The 23,554-nt window shown below is 42.7% G+C and overlaps 1 protein-coding gene across 1 annotated transcript in view; it reads left to right on the top strand.

Moving 5' to 3' along the window:
- Positions 1–23,090, top strand: part of Acoxl (acyl-CoA oxidase like) — a 332,531-nt gene extending 309,441 nt beyond the window's left edge. The window contains exons 18-19 of the mRNA XM_090336096.1: positions 8,196–8,297; positions 22,841–23,090. Coding sequence (XP_090192222.1) covers positions 8,196–8,297; positions 22,841–23,041 — 303 coding nt within the window. The 3' untranslated portion in view covers positions 23,042–23,090. The remainder of the gene's footprint in view (positions 1–8,195; positions 8,298–22,840) is intronic.
- The last annotated feature ends 464 nt before the right edge of the window (positions 23,091–23,554 follow it).

Raw genomic sequence — 23,554 nt, 5'->3', positions numbered from 1 at the left:
AACTGGGTTGTTGCTGGGGGAGTCTGTTCTCAGCTCATGCTGCTTTTGCTCTGCATTAATAAGCTTTGTTCATCTTTTCTGACACTGGAGGGCCAGCTCAGTCCTTCTGCTTCATCTTCTGGCTTATTATGCAGTTCAGAATACGGATCCAGGCTGCCTGCTTCCATAAATCGCAAGCAGTCTCCATGTGTACTGTTTCTGGTCCCAGTGGGTTTAAGCTCCTGAGACTCAAGGCTTTCTGAACTCTAGTTCTACAAATACACTTAGAGTCCCAAGTCTGGGCCAGGCACAGGGAAGAAATCCAAGATGCATGAAGCCCTCATTCCTGCTGCTGCTGTGACCATGTTATTGTCAAGGAGCAAGTCGAGGGCCAGAGTGTAGCAGAAGGGAAGGCACACCGTTGTGGGAATGCAAGATGGGTGGGAAGGCACATCTTCCAGTGGAGAGAGTATAGGAAGAGTCCCTGGACAAGGTTTCTATACACAGACTCTGTGATAACATCCTCATGTCAGCCTGGAGTTTGCTCGAAACAAAAAAAGCAGAAGAGGTGGGGAAAACTGGACAGACTGACGCAGAAATCCTATACCCAGTCACATATTGCTTTAATAACAAGGACACTTTGGAGGCAAGTGCTTTGCCATTTCGCAGACTCACAGAAAGCACTTCCTCAAATTTAGATGAGATAGTGAGTCACTTGATACAGCTTGAAGCAATCAAGATGTATAGTAATCATGATGTGTGAGCTGGCTGCTGGTTTTCCAGCCAACTTTTTGTAAATGCAAATAGAGTGTAAAATAATAATGTATGGTACAGAAACAGATATACCAGTAACAAGGTCATTTATTATTACTGGGGATTATGCAGTGTATGTGTATGTATATGTTCTATAGTATGCACATACTTGTGTAGTCCATATATTATATATATAATGAAGGTGCTAAGCTTTTCGACAACTGGAAGCACAGCAAGCTTGTTTGTAGCAAGTTGCTGTACAATGTCAGGATGCTTGTGACATCCTGAGTGATAGGAAATGTTCAGCTCCTTTGTAATTTTATGGGATCACATATAATCTGTACTAGTTGAACTTTGTTGCACGGTCCAAGATTTGAAGTTTTAAAATATCAATATTAGAGGTTGGAAGTTTGGCCTAGTGATAGAGTGCTTGCCTAGCATGTATGAAGACCCAGGTTCAATTCCTCGGTACCATATACATAGGGGAAAAAAAGCTAGAAGTGGTGGCTCAAATGGTAGAGTTCTGTCCTTGAGAAACCCGAGGACAGTGCTCAGGCCAGGACTGGCAAAAAAAAAAAATCAATATTAGCTGGGCACCACTGGCTCATGGCTATCATCCTTGGTATTTGGCGAGGTGGGGGGAGGGGACAGATCTGAGGATCAAGACTCAAAGTTACCGGAGCAGGAAAGTTCTTGAGACTCCAGTTAACTACTAAACACCTGGAAGTAAGGTGTGGATATAGTTGTAGAGCACTAGGCTTGAGTGAAAAATCTAAAGGACAGTACCCCGGCCCTAAGTTCAAGCCCCAATCCTGGTGTCTGGTCCTCCCCACACACAAATACAGGTTTTCTGAAGATATTCTCAAGTAAAATGATCTCCCTTAGAAGCATATAGTTCTATGGATTGTGAACCTCTGACCTTTATTCACAAAATGGCAACAATCTCCCCTCCCAATTTTGACAACCAAAAGGCCTATGGGCCTTTTGCCTATGGGCAAAAATCACACATAGTGAGAACTGTACTCAGGTAAGTCTGGAGGGGATTTACTGGATTTACCAAAAATATATATATATATTTTTTTCTTTGTAGTGATAGTTCTAGGGATTATGATATGGTGTGGTTGTTTTCCAGTCTCCTTAGAATCAGTTCCTTGTCTCATCAATTGAATGAAGAAACTTTACCACCACAGAGTGCCTTTTCTATGTATCCACACACATTGAACCATACCAGAGTTACAAATTTTGCTTTCAGTCATTAAACATATTTTAAAAGAATCTACAATAAGAATGCTATTGTATTTACTCAGATACTGACCATTTCTGTTATTCTTTTGTTTCCTTTGACTGGATATTTATTTAAAATGGATCTGCTAGCAATATATTCTTAGTTTTACTTCGCTGGACCTTTCTCCCTCCCTCCTTCCCTCCCTCCCTTTCTTCTTTCCTTTTTCCCTCCCTGCCTCCCCCCACCTTTCCCTCTCTCTCTCTCTGTCTCTCTCTCTGTCTCTCTCTCTGTCTCTCTCTGTCTCTCTCTGTCTCTCTCTCTGTCTCTCTCTCTGTCTCTCTCTCTCTGTCTCTGTCTCTCTCTCTGTCTCTGTCTCTGTCTCTGTCTCTCTCTCTGTCTCTCTGTCTCTCTCCCTCCCTCCCTCCTCCCTCCCTCCCTCCCTCCCTCCCTCCCTCCCTCCCTCCCCCTCCCTCCTCTCTCCTCTCTCTCTCTCTCTCTCTCTCTCTCTCTCTCTCTCTCTCTCCTCTCTCTCTCTCTCTCTCTCTCTCTCTCTCTCTCTCTCTCTCTCTCGGCCGATTTTGGAGCTTGAACTCAGGGTGCCCTTGCTTGGTCTTTTCTGCTCAAAGCCAGCATTCTACCACTTGAGCTACACATCCACTTCAGGCTTTTTTCTGATTAACTGGAGATCAGATTCTCATGAACTTTTCTGGTCAGTCTGGCTTTCAACCAGGATGCTCAGATCTCAGCCTCCCTGAGTAGCTAGGATTATAGGCATAAGTCACTCATAGCTTTATTGGACATTTCTTTACTTCAGCTTACTCCTGAAGATGGTTTCTTTGACATAAATGCTGATTTGACAGTTGTTTCTGTGGATTTTTGTGTCACTTGTCTCCTTTTCTCCCCCTTCTCTTCCTCCTTTTTCATCTTCTTCTTTCTCTGGTAGTAGTAGGGTATGAATCAAGGCTTTGCATTTACTAGACAAGCAGTTTACCACTTGAGACCCATTGCTCACCCTCCTGTTTTAGATGATTTTCAGATAGGTCTCTTTTGCTTCTTGAGGGAGGGAGAAGGGAAGCCTGCTTGAATCACATTATGATCTGTCTAACTATACCTTCTGTGTAGCTGGGATTATTGGAATTATAGAAGTGTACCACCATGCCCAGTTTGTTTGCTAAGATTGGTTCTTGTTCATTTCTGGCCTCAAACTAAGGCAATTGAACTCGTCTTTCCAGATAGCTTAAATTCATTCTTTATTTCCCAGGACTTTGTTGGAACATGTTTGAACTTGGATTTCTTTGTGTTTGTCCTCTTTCGAGTACACTGAATTTCAGAAACCTTCAAAATTGTGAATCATTTTTGTCATTAACTCCTCCAGAACTTTTCAGTCCTGCCATCTTTCATCTCTCCTACCCAATCATTTTGTTACAGTACCGTGGGTCCCTGAGATTCTGCCTCACCTTATATTTTCATTCTATCTTTTCTTGTTCAGATAAGAACATTTATTTCCTCATTCACTGATTCTTTCCTCAGATTTTCTTTGGTTTTGATCCAGCTCACTTTTATTTTGATCATTATGTTTTTCAGTTCTAAAATTTCCATTTCATTTTCTTTTATATTATCTATTTCTTTGCTGAAACTTACTCTTTTATCATGTTTCTAGAGGACTTGTTTAGTAGATAACTTTTAATTAAATTTGTATTCTCCTTAATTAGTTATACAAAGGAGTACTGTTCAACAAATCAGTTTATGATTATAATGCATTTTGGTTCATCATTCTCCTTCATCCCTCCCAACCCAATCTGTCCCCTGATTTGCTTAATTTCATAAGCTATACATTGGATAGTATTAGATAATTTTGTCATTTCTGATTGAAAAGTTTTATAAAATAATTCCAACATTTATGTCATGGCACTATTTGAGGATTTTTCGATGTTGCTATCTTTTTTCCCCCATGTGGGCTATATTTCCAGTTCCCTTTTCCTCAACACTTTGAACATTTTGTGATGGGACTCTGGACACTTAAAATGCTAGTCTGAAGGTTCCCATGTCTTTTCTAGCCGACAATGGATCTGGTTGTGTTGGGTCTGCAGGTTCCAATCCTCCTTCACTACCTGATGGTTCCGGTGTCCGTGCAGTTTCCTAAGGCTTTGTGGCTCCATTCAGACCTCTTCCATTGCGCACACCTTACTGGTCAGTCTGGCTTTCATCTGTCTGCTGGTCCAGTTGTCAGTCTTTTATATGTAAATTAACAGCACATACACACACACACACACACACACACACACACACACACACACACACACACACACACACACGTGGCTGAGCCCAGAAGTTCATAAACAACTATAAGGCTGTTTTCCCAAGCCTGTCCTCTCCATGACAGTCCCAGTATTGTTCAGCTCCTTGGGGCTCCCTTCCCAGCTAGAAAACTGGGTTTAGTTATCCTGCTCTAATATTCCAGAGACAATCTCAGAAGATGAAAAGGAAAAGTTTAAACAGCACCATTCTGACTGTAGTTTGAATTCTGATTTTCTCCCCCTATCGGTTTGTACTATGTGAACTTTTCTGGTTTGTTTATTTGTTTTGGATCCTTGGGTCATAGTTACATCCAATGACAGAGGTGATCTTGTATACTACTTATTACCTGAAACCTGAATCTTAAAACTGTCATTAGAGTGATCTGTCTTCTTTATTAAATTCTGAAAAGTGGAGATCCTATGGCATGATAGATGTGGCTTGACAAGCTTGTAAATGACACAATATGGCAGGTGACTGAATCAAAACATTTGGAAGGGGTCAAGGTAGGTCATTCCAAAAAGATGACTTTGAAGAGAACAAATTAGCAGGCATGCCCTTAGGGATGACCATATGCATGCCTGGGTTGGTTGAAAACAGGGTGCTTCCTCGGGCTTGTCAGCTGATGAAACGTTTCATACAAGCCACATGCTCATGGTGGTGGTGGTGGTGGTGGTGTGGGGGGGGGATGTTTGTGGTTTGTTTTATTTTTGTGGGTCATGGGGCTTGAACTCCGCCTGGGTTCTGTCCCTGAGCTCTTCAGCTCAAGGCTACCACCCTACCCTTGAGCCAAGCCCCACTTCCTGTTTTCTAGAACTTAATTGGAGATAAGAGTCTCAGGTCCTTTTGTGCCTGGGCTGGCTTTGAACTTTGATCCTCAGATCTCAGCCTCCAGAGTAGCTAGGATTACAGGTGTGAGCCACTATGCCCAGCTGCTCATGGTATGTTTTTTATTCATTTCCTTAAAAATATTATATGGTGGGGCTGGGAGTATGGCCTAGTGGTAGAGTGCTCGCCTAACATACATGAAGCCCTGGGTTTGATTACCTAGAACCACATACACAGAAAAAATAATCCAGAAGTGGCGCTGTGGGCTCAAGTGACAGAGCACTAACTCTGAGAAAAAAGTGTCAAGGACAGTGGCCTGAGTGCAAGCCCCAGGACTGGCAAAAATATTGTATTATATATTATATATATTATATATATATGCTTTACTTTGTTTCTTTTGGGGGGGGGGGCTTCCTCCTCAGCAGTTTATTTTCTCAGGCATTTTGTCACAGCTTCGGAAAGCTGAATGGCTTGGAAGGGGCGGGGCTTGTAGGATGCAATGCCTACAAATGTGGGATTGACACTAATCAAGATGCATGGTACCGGGGCCGGGAGTTTGGCCTAGTGGTAGTGTGCTTGCCTAGCATGTACGAAGACCCGGGTTCGATTCCTTGGTACCACATATATAGAAAAAAAAAAAAAGCCAGGGCCAGGAGTTTGGCCTAGTGGTTATAGTGCTTGCCTAGCATGCACGAAGACCTGGGTTCGATTCCTTGGTACCACATATATAGAAAAAGCCAGAAGTGGTGCTGAGGCTCAAGTGGTAGAGTTCTAGCATTGAGAAAGTCCAAGGACAGTGCTCAGACCCTGAGCTCAAGCCCAGGACTGGCAAAAAAAAAAAAAAAAAGCCAGAAATAGTGCTGTGGCTCAAGTGGTAGAGCTCTAGCCTTAAGAAAGTCCAAGGACAGTGCTCAGGCCTTGAGCTTAAAGCCCAGGACTGGCAAAAAAAATGCATTGTACCCATAGATGGTAACCACTTTGTACAACTAATTAGAAATAAGATAAATAGATTTTTTTGCACATGTAATGAAATAGTAGATGTGGGAAGGGGAGAAGGCCCATCAAATTTAATACCTCTGGCTGCCTTCTAGCCTTTTTTTTTATTGTAATGTATAGAGGGGTCACAGTTACATTCGCCAGACAGAGGGTACACCACTTCTTACACATTGACACCCCCTCTCATGTTTTTGTCCCCATTTCCCTCCTCTCAACCCCTCCCAATCAGCTTGTTTTCCCTTCTTCCCTTTCCTATTTCAAATAAACAAATAAAAGTATATACAGTATGCCAGGTAACAAAGTCAATATGAGATTAACCAAAGGGCAACAAAAGAGAAGAGAAATAGCATACATTACGAACAGCAATCACACAGGTAACGCTCTTGTTTCCACATCCTTCTACACTCCAGGGTTTTTTTTTTTTATTTGTTTATTTTGTTTTGTGGTCATGGGGCTTGAACTCTGGGCCTGGGCACTGTCCCTGAGCTCTTCAGCTCAAGGTTACCACCCTACCCCTGGAGCCACAGTCCCACAGACTTTAGTGCCCAGGCTGGCTTTGAACCATGATCCTCAGATCTCTGTCTCCTGAGTAGCTAGGATTACAGGTGTGAGCCACTACGCCCAGCTTATACTCCAGGTTTCTTATGACTGACTTTGCTGTTGTATTTTTGCAGGTGATAAGGAATAACTTTCTGCACCTAACTAATTCTTCTTTTGCAGTATTTTTGAAAGTTCACCTAGAGACCTATGATTCCATTTAGCCACAATAATGTACATGATTTATCACTTTATAAGGATTTATATTTTCAGGGTATATTATTACACTATTTACTACAGTTACTCTTACTTAAGTGTAAGTGACTATTCTATGTAAGAGCATATCAGAGTAAACATACTGTCAAAGCAATGACACTGTGACCGTTAGCAAGTTCATATCATCCCTAGGGTGTTACACCACACATTCCAGGAAGATAGAATACTTGAGGCTCTTTGTAATGATGTTTTGTCAAAGAATATCCCCTAACTTCTGGAAACTTCATGACTATTGAGTATGGCGGTCCCTGTGTCACACTCCATCTTCTGTAAGAAAGACCAACTCCATTCGACTCAGAATAAGACTGAGCAGGAGAAGAGATGAATCAAGATGGCAGCCTAGCTGAGCATAGCAATTGGAGCTGGATATGGACTCGGGAAAGACAGTCACACTGAGTTCACTATTTTTGTGTGACTTGGGATCCCAGAATAATAAAAGATAAATGAATGAATGATTAAATGACAGGTCCCTGCTTGCTCAGGAAAGCTTACTTACTGTTGGTACTTACTTACTGGATGAGCTATGATGTCATGCAGGAGCCCTGAGTGGAGGTTTCAGAAATGTAAGAGGAACAATGTGTTGAAACAAGATGTAAATGAGAAATGCTATTTTTGTGAAAGTTTACTCAATGGAACCATGCTCAATGGAAACTCTCAAGATGGTAATAGTCAGAATGTACATTAAATGTATTTTTTTTCAAGAATTAAGAAGAGAAACAAACGATTACACATATCTTCAAAGCCATTCTATGTGGAATTCTAAGTAATCTGGATGGGTGTGGGGAAAACAGGCTGAGTTACAGACAAAATGCGATAAGTAAAGGAAAAAGTAATACAAAGAACCTGGTTGTATTATTCATTTTCTTTTTATACATACTGAATTTGTTATTGTTGCTGTTGTTTATATATATATATTTATATATCTTTTCTTTTTGGTGCTGGTCCAGGGGCTTGAACTCAGGGCCTGGGCATTGTCTTTGAGCTTCTTTTGCTCATCTAGTGCTCTACCATTTGAACCACAGCTCCACTTCCAGTGTTTTATTTTAAGTAGTTCATGGAGCCTCGTGGGCTTTCTTGTCTTTGAACCATGATCCTCAGACCTCAGCCCTCCTGAGTAAGCTTACAGGCACAAGCCCCTAGCGCCCAGCAAGAGTGCAAACAACAAAGAAGAGGCGCATTCTTCACAACCAAACTGTGACAGTTAAACTAGTATTTTGTGATTTTATAAAGTGCCTCTTTTGCCTCCTTACATTCTAACATTTGCTGATATATCACCATTCATTTGTCTCCTCTTTTCCATCCTTAGTTTTGTCTCCTGTATGGAACCAAGCTGGTGTTCCAGGAGCGAGCCTGGTATTTAGAACACAAGTACCTGAGTCCCCTGGCCAGTGTGAGGATCAGGAATCAGGTATGGACCCCTGGGGTACAGAAGAAACTTATTATGCACCCACCTTTAGCTCTTTGCTTTCTTAGAAAATAACCCTGTCCATCTCATATCACTTTCCCTGTGGATTTCATGACTCTGGAACTTCACATGATCAATGTCTGACAATGGTTTTATACTTCAGAGCTAAATGACAAGGAATGATTCATTGGGCTGGGAATTTGGCCTAGTGGTAGATTGCTTGCCTCGCATGCACTAAGATCCAGGTTTGATTCCTCAGTACCACATACACAGAAAAAGCTGAAAGTGGTACTGTGGCTATGTGGTAAAGTGCTAACCTTGAGAAAGTCCAAGGACAGTGCTCAGGCCCTGAGTTCAAGCCCCAGGACTGGAAAAGAAAAAAAAAATGAAGGCAGATCCAGTAACTCACTTTGAAATTCTAACCTGAAGAAATAGAATACAGAGCGGCTGTAGCAGCAGCAGCACTGGTCAAATGCATGGCTGTACCTCCTCCGCGCGGGCCCATGGCTGAAGCACAAACAGGAGTGTAACTCAGTCACCACACTCAAAGGAGCTCTCTTTCCAGGATAGGGTAGACAACAGAAAGTCTGGAATGTCAGGGTTGAAGAGCTGATCTGTGCTCATGATCTTGGGTAAAGTATGCTCAGGGAAAAATAGCAGTTACTCCACTGTGGGCACTGGACATCTGAGATTGATTTTGTTCCATTGGTGCTTGGCAAAGCTAAGACTTTCATGGCAGTTTTCCGGTGCCACTGTCATTACTGTCCCCAAGCTGAGTTGTGGGGAGAGCAATTCTGAGTACCATGGTTTTGAGGATGACCCACTGAATGGTGGGCTCTCCTCTCTCCAGCCCCAGGCTCCTTCGTAACCAAGTCCCCATGTACAGGCTGCTGGGTCTACTCCTTCTGTATATTTTTAGGGATAGGTACAGGATATTCTTTGTTCTTGGAAAACTCAGTGCCCAGGCATCATCCTGTTTCAAACTTCATTAGCCCAAACATTGGTGTTTATTTTGCTTCAGATAATTATCAGTCTTATAGAGTCACAGCTGAGGCTCATTTTCAGGAAGAAAATAACCCAGCCGTTAACAATTGTGCATCTCCATTTAAAAAAAAATGCTTCGTCTTCCTTTAGAATAAAATAAGATTGCACTTTCTTATATTGGTATGTTGGAATGAAAGTATATATTTAGCTGTGAGTTTCTTACCTTACTTTGCCATTCTTGAAAGTCAACTTAAGTTAGACATAGAGTGGCCTCCTTTGACCCCCTGCTGTCCTGGCCATGATGCATACTAGCACTGAAACAGTGGAGGAGAAATGAAGATGTGAGGACATGTGGTCAGCTCACACGAAGACATTAACACAGGAGGAAGCTTTTTAGTCTGTATGTTTTAAGAGAACCACAGCCCAGTTGTGGGTTGCAGATCAAAAAAGGACCCCATTCAATGTGGTGAAAATAATGCGTAGAAAAATGTTAAATCAGGTTCTGTTTCCTGCCCTAAGCTCAAATAATAAGATCATGTGAGAAGTAGGTTACAAAGGACCTCAAAGGTCCTTCCAGGGAGAAGGACTGTTCCTCTGCCGTCTCAGACATGGTAGGGAATCTCCTATTAACAGTAGCGTTTAAACACACGCACACGCACACACACACACACACACACACACACACACACACACACACACACACACACACAATCTGATTGGGCCAAGAATGTGGCCTAGTGGCAGAGTGTTTGCTTAGCATGCAGAAAAGCAGGAAGTGATGCTGTGGCTCAAGTGGTAGAGCATTAGCTTTGAGAAAGCTCAAGGACAGTACCCAGTCTCCTGTGTTCAACCCAAGGACTGGCTAAAAAAAAGAAATAACAAAAGCAAACAAACCAAAAACACAATCTAAGCATCGGGAAACAAAGTGTTTGTGACTCACACCTATAATTCTGGCTACTCAGGAGGCTGGGATCTGTGAATCCCACTTCAAAACCAGTTTGGGAAGTAAAGTCCTTGAGACTCTTCAATTAGTCACTAAAAACAAAAAAGCCAGAAATAGAGATGTGGGCAAATCGTAGAGTGCTGGCCTTGAATGAAAAACCACAGGGATAATACCCAGGGCCTGAGTTCAAGTCCCACTAGTAGTGTGTATGTGTGTGTGTGTGTGTGTGTGTGTGTGTGTGTCTACACATTCCTGAAAATAAAAAGTTAACACTAACTATAACTGTGTCTAAGAATTTCTGATATTTCACCATATACATACCACTTCTCATCACATTGTATCCACAGCTCTTGCCTCTTTACCAGCTGTTGTGTTAACACCCTGTGTGTATCATAGCCTGTCAGTTGCTAGATCTCTCCTGGAGCTTAGCTCACTGGAGTTTTTCTCCCATGCCTCTGAGCCCACAGGTGTGAAATGGGAAAATTGGGTTCCCCAGCACAAGTCTGAATTTTGTTTTGCACCTATGCTGGTAAATAGACATGGAAGCAGGCCCTTTAGCCTCCACTGGCTCATTCTGAGGGACCATTCTTTCTCCCTGTTTGTGAGAGAGCTGCCCAAGAATCTGAGAAAAAGTGACCTGTAATCTGGGCTCATTGGCTAAAATAACCACTAAGACATGAGTTTGCATTTCAGGCTGGTCAACCATCGAAGAGTAGCAGCATTTAATCCTGTTGATTGATGGATCATTTAAGTTGCTCTGAGCTGACATGGCCACTTAATATATGGATTTAAAAGATGTGGCTTAGAATAATAACATGCAAATTCATGGCACATACCATGCCCCAAAGCTAGTTTGTTACCGAGCTCCTATCTGAAGTTAGAAAACAGATACACTTATTAACTATACCTATTAACTTTACGTGATTATTTCATACTTCTTTATTCAAAACAAATCACTGATTTATTTTGAACTGTGCCTAGACTATATACAAGTAGATATTATCTGATGGCCAAAAGATTTAGAATGGAAGAAACCATGTAAGGAGGAAAAGTTGTGCAAGAGCTCTAAGCTGGAAAGATGGTGTTGGGATATCAGCCTTCCTTCAATCTTAATATTAGGAAGAACATGTACCCCACACTCAAACCCATAACCCAAAAGGCATCTTCCACGTGCCCTCCACTTCCTACAGGTGCAGTGGTTTTCACTTTGCATATTACTATCCAATGAACACTTAGGTTTCCCAGCTTTCTGTTTCCCCTCCCCATGCCACCTAGATGAATGCAGCTTAGCAGATGTTCAGAACCCTGTTCACAACCCAGGGTTGTTCATGAACTGATGTTTTAGGCAAAGCATATTGAAAACATCCCCAGGAGTGGGAAAGAGAGTAGAATTTCTCAGGCCCTCACTCTCCTATACTGTGCACAGATTTTCGTGTTTCTATATAAGGAATCCGAAGAAAGAGTTTCACCACCCAGTAAAGTTCATGTGACCTGACTGCCAGTAAGGAGAAGCTTACTGGCTTGTTGTAAACCCCATTCTCCAGGGGGAAACTGGTGTGGGCTACCTGTAGAGTCCTGCTTTGCTTGGGTCTGGTTGATGAAGGAGTCGGGTATTCCTAGAATTTATGTCACATACTGGAAATGCAACTGAGTCCAAATTTTAAGTCCTCTAATTTGGAAGCATCACCAGAATTGGTTTTACTCTTTTGTCACTTCTACTTCATCCTAGCACTAAGAACAAGACAGGAAAAAGACTCACAACAGATTGCTGCCCGGGAGAGAGGGAACTCTATCTTCTTTTCTCTTCCTCTGCCCTCCTTTCCTGACCCACTCAAATCCCCAGCAGCATGAACTACTAGGTTGAACCGATAAATGCAGCCCATTCATGTGAGGTTAAGAAAATATAAGGGGGGGGGTAATTTCTTCAGTTTGGACAGGAAAAGGGACCCTGAGGTCATCTCCTACCCCCACAGTCCTGCTTTCCACATGCTAGCCATCTGGTCATGCCCCACAGTGGGGCTTTGTGTACCTGGGAAATGAACTGGGATCATTCCATTTCCTTCATGTATGAGAAGCGTGTTATAGCCATGAGAGAGGGCACATGGTTTGGTGCTCCAGCCTCTGAGCATTGGCAGCTACTCTGGGTTCCCAGGGGAGATGCTACAAATGCCAGGGAATGGGAGCTTTCTTCTCCATGTGTGTCTTTAGGTTTACTCCCTTTGCCAAGGGTTCACACTGAGAATTTCTGAAATTTGTATGAGGAGCTGCCTTCCACAAACAAAGGCCTTTCACGAGTTGGAATTAGGCTGACTGAGTTCAGTAGTGGTTAAGGACATGATTTGTCATGCTTCTAAAAAACTTTGAATAAGTTACTGAATTTAAATAGGAAAAGAAATGATATCAGGATGCTTATTTTGGTATAACTTCATGTTTGAGTTAGAAATTACTGTATTTTGTGAAAATAAACATGTTTAGAGTTGCTTTTCATTTTTCAGGTGGCAAGTTCCCTTTGTGGTTTGATTGATTGATTGATTTGATTTTTCTTTGTACCCATCCTGGGGTTTGAACTTAGGGCCTGGGTACTGTCACTGAGCTATTGTTCTCAAGGCTAGCTTTCTAGCTTTTGGAGTCATTAATTGGAGATAAGAGTCCCATGGACTTTCCTGTGAAGGTTGGCTTTAAATCATGGTCTTTAGAGCTCAGCCTCCTGAGGAGCCAAGAGCCACCACCATGTAGGCTGTCTAATTTTAGACATGATTGTTATGTTGACCTGCATCTCTCCCCTCTGGTGCAGGAGGCAAAGTACTTTATCCCTAGTATAGGAAGGTAGCATGCAGGTATGACTTCATTGCAAGCCACAGAGAAGGGATGGGACTTATATATAAGAACCCATACATGGTGGAAGAGTATGCTCTCAGTAGTTTCCTTCCCTGAACACCTAATAATCACATCCCAGACTGTGGCTTGAACCATCAGGGGTCAATTCTATTAGCCTAAATCGCCTACTGCTGAGACAGTATAAGTAAAAATGGCTATCCTGAGCCTAAGAGACTTATTTTTTGGGGGGTGGGGGTGGGCAGGGCCTTTGGGAGACCCATGTTCTATTTCTTAATCTGCACAATGGATGAGTTAGCTCCTATTGTGACCATTTAGCAAGCTGCTATACTTACATCTCTGCATGCATGTTATGCTTTTTATTAAAGCATAAAAAGAAATAATAATCTTGTAGCACTGACATACTTTGTTAAAAGTTTAACTCAGAACTTTTTTTCTGGATGAATAGGGTTCTTCAGGTAAGCATTATACTTTGAGGGATTAACAAGTTCGTATGTTTTACTCACTAGACACTATGTTGGAAATAAACTATACAACTTGGCGGGGGGAAGAAGTCAGGAAGGGAAAAACTGGGAGGAAATGAGAAAGAGGGTGACACTGCTCAAAAAGAAATGCACACATTAGCTGACTTAAATCAATGGAATCCCTCTGTACATCACCTATACAACAAAAAATTAAATTTAAAGAAAAAGAAAAACCTGGCTAGGCATGGTGGTTCATGCCTGTAATCTTAGCTACTCAGGAGGCTGAGATCTGAGGATCAAGGTTCAAAGCCAACAGGGTCACAAATGGACCTGAGACTCTTTTCTCCAATTAAACTCTAGAAAATGGGAAGTGGAACTTGGCTCAAGGGTAGGGTGGTAGCCTTGAGCTGAAGAACTCAGGGACAGCACCCAGACCGAGTTCAAGCCCCATGATTCACCCACCCCCAAAAAAAGAAAAGAAAAAGAAAAACCAAATTCATATGGAGTTATAATACCAACACAAGTCTAGTTTTTCTTCCTAGCAGCCCATTTAAAAACTCTGTGATGTATGTTTTTCATATTATGTTGTAGAACTTTGCTGGATATAGGTACTTTAATATATACAGTCTGTAGCCTGTCCATTTGTTTTCATTTTTCTTTTTTTCTTTTTGTTTCTTTTTGCTTGTCTTCTTTTCTTTTCTTTTCTTTTCTTTTGCCAGTTCTTGAGCTTGAGAACTCAGGGCCTGAGCACTATCCTTGGGCTTTCTCAAGGCTACTGCTCTACCACTTGAGCCACAGCACCACTTCTGGCCTTTTCTGAGTATGTGTGGTACCGAGGAATCGAACTCAGGGCTTCATGCATGCTAGGCAAGCACTCTACCACTAGGTCAACTCCCAGCCACTTGTTGGTTCTTTTTCTTTTCTTTTTTTTTTTTGCCAGTCCTGGGCTTGGGCTCAGGGCCTGAGCACTGTCCTTGGACTTTCTCAAGGCTAGCACTCTACCACATGAGCCTCAGCACCACTTCCGGCTTTTTGCTATGTATGTGGTACCGAGGATTCGAACCTGGGTCTTCATGCATGCTAGGCAAGCACTCTACCACTAGGCCAAACTCCTGGCTCAGGTGCTTTCTATATTAAAGTCTGTGAGCATTGAAATCTTGGTTTTCCTCTTAACTTTTATTTTTCAGCTTAATTTTAAAGTTATCATTCTACTGTCTTGCATCTGATCAGAACTCAGTCACCATTCTTATCTCTTTTTTTTTCATGCATTAGATTGACTTCTGTAACCAATATAAAAAGCTTTTATACTTTTGAGATTTTACTACATGTGCTTAGGTAGAACAATTAAGATACTTATCTGCTTGGTACTCATTGAACTTCTTACATATGCAAGGTAATTTTAAAGTAAGATTTCAGATTTACAGACATTTCAGCCATTACATTTTCAAGTATTTTATATTTCATTCATTTTGACTTCTGAGATTACAATAGCATATAGTTGTCTGGGCAATACAACAGGGCACTGAAGTTTTGGATTTTCTTCTTTGTTCCATTTGGAGTAATTTCTATTGACTATTTGTTTTCAAGAGTGTTAATCATTACTTGGCAATATTCATCCTGCTGTTAAAGCCATTGTGCTAAGTTTTTTATCTCAAATATTCCTTTGACTCTTGTTTAGAGATTACAATTATTTTGTTTCTTCATGAGGTCCATTTTTCTTGTAAATTCCTAAATAAATTTATAATTGTTGTTTGAAAATTTTTGTCTGTTAATTCCAGTAACAGCATCTGACTGCGCTGTCTCTAGATTTTAAGTCACATCTTTCTTCTTCTTCGCAAGCTTTTTAGAATGCTCTCTTGTACCTCAGATATTGCGTACAACAAATTCTAACTCTTGTGTTTCCCTTCCTTTGTGTGATTGTTAGGGTTCTGCAGGGTCTGCTGTAATTGCGTGGTATTCAATATGCTTAGCCTGTCCTACCCCCGTGCTGCCCTTTGATTCTGTCCGCAGCTAAGGTGGAAGGATGCTAGACTATTGATCACCTTTGATAGAACTCCACACATTTCCTTTGTTCTCCAGACTCTATAGTTGCTGCTTACATGGCAAATTTCTGGATTGGAGTAAGTGTTGATGGGTCAAACATTTTTTTGGATATAATTTTTTTATTAAAGAATTTATTAACATTGATTTTTGCATCATATTTCAAATGACATGTTTAACCAACAAGTATTCAAGAAGGGAATCTCTATATCCAATCACTGGCACTTAGTTTTTAGAACATAATCAAAATTAGGCTAAGGGTTTGTATGTCATAGATACATATTAATTTATGAAATAAAACATTGTCTCTATAGAGTCATAGGTTTTTATGTCTATGTAGTTGTGTTTATATTTCCAATATTATGTCCATAGCATTGGGTATGCAGTTATTGAGTCCTCGCTCTTGTACTGTTTGGATCTAATAGCCACATATTAAGGATACCATATGCCTTTTGTTCCTTTGGTCTTGACTTGTCTCACTCAACATGATTCTCTCTAGATTTATCCTCTTCCCTGCAAATGCCGTTATTTTATCTTGTCTGTTGGCTATGTAGAATTCCCTTGTATATATATACCACATTTTCTGTATCCATTCATCTGCAGTAGGGCATCTGCATTGTTTCAATTGCTTGGCTATTATAAATAGTGCAGAGATAAACATAGCTGAGCAGGTGTCCTTATCATATCTTGGTTTATGATGTTCAGGGTAGATGCCCAGGAGCGGTATGGCTGGATCGTAGGGAAGGTCAATTTTCAGTTCTTTAAGAAACCTCCACACTGCTTTCCAGAGTGGCTGAACTAGTTTACAATCCCACCAGCAGTGCAGTAGGTCAAACATTTTTTTAATGCTTCAGTTTTCGATTCCAGTCCATCTGGCTCTTTTTCTCAAAGTCTCTGCCTTCCTTAATAGGCTTACACTTTCATCTACCAACCTAAACCCTCATACATAAAACAACCACAGTCTTCTTCTTGCCTATAAATACCTCATTTCTCTCCAAAATTACTTCATCAAAGCTTCCATAAAGTATAAACTGTGCTTTCTACAGTAACCTCATTAAACATATCATTTTAATTTTGACCAGATTCCTCTGCTTGTTACCGTGAAAGTGACAGCTGGGAGTTTGGCCTAGTGCTAGAGTGCTTGCCTAACATGCATGAAGACCCAGGTTCAATTCCTCAGTACCACATATTTAGAAAAAAGCAGGAAATGGTGCTGCGGTTCAAGTGGTGGAGCTCTGGCCTTGAGAAAGCTCAAGGACAAGTACTCAGGCCCTGAGTTCAAGCCCCAGGACTGGCCTTCCCACCTTCTCTTGAGATCATTTGGGTCCACGAAGTGAAAACTTCCAAGAGAGACCTTTTATATGATAACTTTGGATTATTAGTGTATGCAGTCAGCCCTCTTAGGTGAAGTTCCACATCCACAGATTCCACCAATGGCAAATAAAAATATTTTAGAAAGCCAGGTGCCAGTGGCTCACGCCTGTAATCCTAGCTACTCAGGAGGCTGAGATTTGAGGATCGCAGTTCCAAGACAGCCTGGGCATGAGAGTCCATGAGACTCTTATCTCCAATTAACCACCAGAAAACTGGAAGTGGGGCTGTGACTCAAGTGGTAGGGTGGTAGCCTTGAGCTGAAGAGCTCAGGGACAGAGCCCAGGCCCAGAGTTCAAGCTCCACGACCAAACCACCCCCCCCAAAAAATATTCTACAACACATCATGTCTGTACTAAATAAACGAGTTTTTCCTTGCTATGATTGCCTAACCTTAATGTGTAACAATTGTTTGCAAAGCATTTAGATTGTATTAGGTATAGTAAGTAAGTTAGATGGAGTTTAAGCTCCAGGAGAGGATGTTATAAGGAAATACTATGCCATTTTCTATGAGGGAGTAGAGCATGCACAGATTATCTAGGGGGCCAGCAAGGTTCTTGGCTTGAATCTCCTGCAGACACCTAAGGGAAGACTTACCTGTTTATAGAAGTTTATGGTGCTTCTGCTTTTGAAGAAAATTTTCCACTAAAAATCACCATCTTGTGTTTATACTTATCAGTCTAAACAATCAGCATATTAAACAGCTATGTCCTTTTGAACAAAAGAGGTGTGAAACTAATATTTCAGCTTTATTATAACCACCTAATTGAATATTCTTTCTTGTTTCATGTAAAATGCATATGTCTATAGAAAATGCTACCAACAGCGGCATTGTGGTTTCTTTAATTCCATTGCCAAGACTTTTCTATGGTTTCCTGTATTCTAAAGGGAAAGCAATACACCTTTGTCTTCTTTTTAAACTTTCCTCTTATGAATCAGTAGCACAGACAATACGTGTCAGAAGCTCTTATTAAGTGGTTAAAGAGGATGCCTCTGTGTCAGTGATCTGGCTTTATTTAATGATGATTAAGCAGACTTTGTAAAGGAAATGATATTGTAAAGAATTTTGTATTTATTACTAACAGGAGAAAGCATGCTAATAAGAAAAATAGGGATGGGAGTGGAGTTCAGTAATAGAATGCTTGCCTAGCATACATCAAGTTCTGGCTTCCATCCCAAGCATAGAAAAAAAAAAGGCAATAATACACCTGTAATGCTTGTATTCCTAGCAATTCAGAAGGTGGAAACCTGGAGAATCCAGGTTCAAATCCAACCGGAAAATGCAAATTGGAGGTATCACTCAACTGGTAGAGCACCAGCTATGAGGGAAAAAGCTAAGAACAGGAGGCCTTGAGTTTAAGCCCCAGTACTAACACACACACACACACACACACACACACACACACACACACACAGTAATAATAAAAGTTTATGTAGTCATGAGAATGTGGCTAAGTACTAGAGGTGCTTGCCTCACATGCATGAAGCTCTAGGTTTGATTCTCAGTACCACATAAACAGAAAAAGCCGGAAATGGAGTTGTGGCTCAAGCTGTAGAATGCTAATTTGAGCAAAAGAAGCTCAGGGACAATGCCCAGGCCCTGAATTCAAGCCCCAGGACTGGCAAAAATAAAAAGTATATGTAGTCAATGTGTGCCAGCCTCACTTTATACTTACATCTTAGAGATAAGGAATATGTCAAGGCTTAACACTCCACTCCTTCACTGAAATGGACATTTCCTATGAAAATAAAGAGTTTAATGGTATACTCATCACTCAAAAAATATTTTCAAGAGGAAGAACAAATTTGAAGGCAAATCTGTCTCTCCTCAATTTAAACTTTCTAGTCAGGCTCAATAAAGGTGATTTGTTTTATTAGGAGGCAAATTTCTCCATTCTACCATCTCATCATGTTAAATATCTTTAATCAAACCAAGAGCTAAAATGTAAGTTCAAAAGATATAAATTATTAGGCTGGAGTCTTGATTATTACTTATAACCACAGAATGACATTGAATACCAATATAACTTGGCTTTAGAGGGAATCACAAGGGTGTGTGTATTCTTGGGATCAGGAGGCCTAACAAGCCGAGGCGTGACCCTATTTCAAGGAACTGGCCAGTGATCAGAGAAAACAGGATTGGTCCCTGTTCCACTATGTGGAGAGCAAACTGAAGAAAAAGAATCACTGTATCCAATGTGAGATTACGTCTCAAGTGGTGTTTATTGTATATTTTTCTTGTTCTTTTTTTTCCCTTCTGTCTATGGTGTGGGGCGGGGAGGGGAGGGGGGCGCGGGGCAGGGGTTGCGGCGTGTGCTGAACTCAGAGCCAGTGTTCCATTCTTTTTTGTTGCTTTTAATCACAGCCACTGGAGGCACACCTCCACTTCTGGCTTTTTGCTAGTTGATTAGAGATAAAAGTCTCATAGACTTTTCCTACTCAGGCTCACTTTGAAACATAGTCCTCCATTCTCATCCTCCTGAGTAGCTAGGTTTACAGGCATGAGCCCCTAACATCAGGACAAAACTATGTTTATCTTTAGGTTGACTTTCAGTCAAATCATAGATATGAAGATGACAAATTAGCTATCAAAGACCTAGCACTCTAACCCCTAGGGAATATTTATCTGTATAAAATGTAAATTATGTTTCAAGAGAGGCATATGAGTGCGTGGGTGACAAATGATACCAAAGCCTTTGGCAGTCAGTGAACCTAAGCTTGAAGCCAGCTTTGGTGGCATCTTCCTCTCATGGTAGCATCATTCCTATCCCCCACAACTCTCTCGGGAAACCTGAGCTAGCATGGATAGACAGCTGGGCATTGCTTTGATGGTGGAGTAGTTTCCTCAGCACAGGACCCTGTAGGCCCAGGGACTGGACACGAGGTCCTTGGGAAAGATGGAGGCAGAAAGGGTTCATAGGGGTATAGAAAAAAATCCTGGGTTAAAATCCCTAGATGTGTAGTTACAAGATATGTGACTTCAACTAAAGCACTCTGTTTCTTTAAACCTTGGTGTATCTGTAAACTGGAGTGATATCCGATAGCTATGTGGTGAGCACCCGGTGAGCCAGAGAATGTAAAGGCCTCCTTTGCAATGCAATTACGGTAGATGTACATAAATATCAACCTGGCTTAGATAGATATGCAGAGTGCCACATGTGGCTTCTGGGCATTGTAAGGAACTTACTGGAAATGCAAGCGGGCAGCTTAGGCGATCATCGAGGTCTACTGGCTTCCTCTAGTACCTTGTTGCCTTTACCTGCCTGGCCCTCTCGGAGGGAAGATGAAAAGTATAGAGCTTGCCTTGATGGACTGGAAGCAAAGGCTGGCATAACCTTCTGAAATGTGCACATGTTAAAGATTAAGACCGGTGCCTAAGGCTTATGACTGTCATCCTAACTATTCTGGAAGGTGATGTATGGGTTTCACGGTTCAAAGCCTGGCATACATGCATGCACGCATTTATTTATTTATTTATTTAGCCAGTCCTAGGACTTGAACTCAGGCCCTGGGCACTGTCCTTCAGCTTTCTCAAGTTTAGCGCTCTACCACTTGAGCTACAGCACCACTTTCAGCTTTTTCTATGTATGTAGAATCGAACCCAGTGCTTCATGCATGGTAGGCAAGCACTCTACCCCTGGGCCCCATACTCCTGGCCTAATTTTTTTTCTGTGACAACCTATTGTCTAGTCAAATATATTTTGTACTAAGATCCTATTTCCACAAGTCTTTAAAACTCCACAACTTCTTGGAGTGGGAAAACTTGTGCTTGCAGCGTGCACCTCTAAAGCTGCCAAGTCCAACATGGCTTCCGATGCAGAGTAGGAGTTCAGGGCATACTTTGTGAGTGAGTGGATACAATTAGTGTTATCATCCTGACAGGCAGAGCCAGATAGAGTGGGTGAGCGCCTAGAATGACAGTCATTTTAACAGAAATGAGGCCTGATTTTTCCACCTAAACACAAACCCTTTGTGGGTTCCTATTGTGATATGTGAGGAGTATAGGAAAGTGGAAGTTTCCAGAAGTTTACATTAAGAAACAATTTTGACAGTGTGTTCACTATACTTAGCCTTCCCACCAATTCACTGTTCCTTGAGAGCATCAATGTAAAGGCCACAAGTGAAGAAACCCTCTTGTTCACCAGCCATTGAATTTCCTTTTTTCCTCCCTCTCTCTCTCTTTCTTTTCTTTCTCTTTTGTAACTTTCTTGTATGACAGGAGCTGGTAATCACTAGCCTCTCAGGAAGTCAGTATCTGAAGGATTGCAGTTCAAAGCCAGCCCTGGGCAGAGAAATCTGAGAGACTCCATCATAAAATAACTAGCAAAAAAAGCAAGGCTGGAGTCTCATTTTGAGTAATAGAGGATCAGCAGAGTGTGAGGCCCTGAGTTCAAGTCCTAGTACCAGGGGGAGCAAAATACACCAGAAATCTCTCTCCTATAATTTCTACCTCTGGTACTTAATTGTATATTTAGCAGACACACACACACTCTTTTCCCACACACTTTTCATTTAAAGTGACAAAAGTTAGTCATACGATACAGACCCAAAGGGAAATTTATTTTGAATAATTATGTGACATTACATGGAAAGTTCAGAGGCTGTGTACACCATCTCGTGATTTTGAACCTTGTGGTTAAAGACATTGAAAGTTGACAGATTAGTCAGGGATTTGTCAAGAGTATTAATTATGAACTTTGAAATCTTGGTCAGTGAAAGTTCATCTGCGCATCTTGCAAATATGATCAAAGTCTTTTCAGTACTGATTTGATGATGCTTAACCACAATGTGTGAAGAATGAAGCTTTTCATTAGAAATTTACTGATGTAATTGAGGACATTTTCAAGGAAGATATATAACTGGGCTTTTATAATTCATACTCTTTCCTCCCCCCCAACCTCTGGCTCCCATCTTCATTTGATGAGCTTCCTTGAACACTCTAGAGCCCATTTGGGCATTGCCACAGAAGGGAATTGTGCTGTTCACCATCCAGGAGGACACAGTCGTGGCTAGTGGAAACGATATGTTCAAAATTCCATACACCAAATGCTGTGCTCACTGTAATCTGGGCTGTGAATCTACTACCTGTTGACAAGTTGAAATAAGGAAGAGTGCAGTACAGAGTTGGTTAGGACAAAGAGAAAAGGGTCCCTCTGCAATTTTGTTCAGATACAGAAAATAATCCATGATTTTCTTTTCTCTGGATATGAAAATAAATGCTCAGGCAACCTAAACTATGGAAAATGAAATAATCTGCCCAGTGCAGCTTCTCCAAATCACTGGCCGCCAAGGCCCTCTTCTCTTCTCTAGCTGCCAGCGACTGCCTCAACAACCACTGTGTTGCTTTCCTGAGGGTCTCTGGTGTGTAGGTGAAAAGCGCTCAGAGGTGCCAGTGCATGCCCAAACCTTGTCCCCGGTCCCTCTGGGCAGATTCCAGAATCCTCCCTAGTGAGGGAAAGCTGGGCAGGTCCACCTGCGGGGAGATTCTTCTTGTTCAGTTGCCTCCGCGCGCCAGAGGGTGGCACTGTAGCCACTCCAGAGGTGTAAAGGCAGGGAACGGCAGGGTGGCGGCTAGGAGAGGGGCGTGGGGGTGGGGAGTAAATGGTGGAGGCGCTTCTTTCTCGGACCCCGGGCTCGGGCTCCCTGGTTAATTTGACCTTACGCCGTCACCTTCACCCTTTTACGGAAATCGGCTAGGCTTCTGGCCGGCCTGGGGACAGATCAAACTTTCGGAGAGTTTTCTGCGGGGTGTGTCTAACGGATTGCGCCTAGCCCCCCGCGTCCCAGGGAATGGTCGGTCTCCACGCCGCCTGCGCGCCCCGTGCGTGCCAGTGCGCAGAAAGCCGCGGGCGCTGCGTCCCGGGGAGCGCCCCGGAATCTGACCCGTCCCGTTGTGTCTTGTTTTGCAGTTGCTGCACTTGTGTGACTCCGTGAAGAATGACGCCCTGAGGGTGGTGTCTGCCTTTAACATTCCACACACCATCCTCCGCGCACCGACCGCAGGAATCCCCGACCCGCAGGCCTCCGGGGCCTCCTACCCGGCGCCCGCGGAGCCGCCCGCCGGCCAAGAGGCCCGTGCCCAGCGGCCGGAGCAGCGGGCCAAGCTGTAACCCGCGTGGCGTGATTGAACCGGCCCCGCGGAGCGTCCACGAAGCTGGCCCCACTAGCACAGGGAACTGGGACTGGGGCCAGGCCGGCACGTGCGGGGCCCCTGCCCGCGGGGGGTCCGATGGCGGAGCCGAGGTCCCTCCGGGGGCTGGTGAGGCTCACGGCGGCCGCGGGGAAAGGAAGCCCGGGTAGCAGCTTCCTGGAGAGCTCTCCCTTCCCTCCCCCGGGAACTCCTCTCCCCTCGCCCTTCCCCTCCCTTTGCCCTCCTCCCCCATCCCTGGCCCGCGGCGTCCTCAGGCCCCCCTTGCCCTCCCTCCTTGCCCTCCCCAGATAATGCGGAGCCCCACCCCCACCCCATCACCCGGGGTGAAGACGATTTGCTGTCACCGATGACTCACATTCCCCGTAATTTCGAAAAAACGGCGGCGCTAAGTTAAAAGAAAAAAAAAATCAAAACACAAAAATCAAACACCCTCAGGCCAGAGGAGCGGGAGGGCTCTGTCCACTCCCAGCCG

Source organism: Megascapheus bottae, chromosome 7, assembly GCF_031878675.1.
Source record: "Megascapheus bottae isolate mThoBot1 chromosome 7, mThoBot2.hap1, whole genome shotgun sequence".
NCBI classification, from domain to species: domain Eukaryota; kingdom Metazoa; phylum Chordata; class Mammalia; order Rodentia; family Geomyidae; genus Megascapheus; species Megascapheus bottae.
This window is presented reverse-complemented; position numbering and strand designations above follow the sequence as displayed.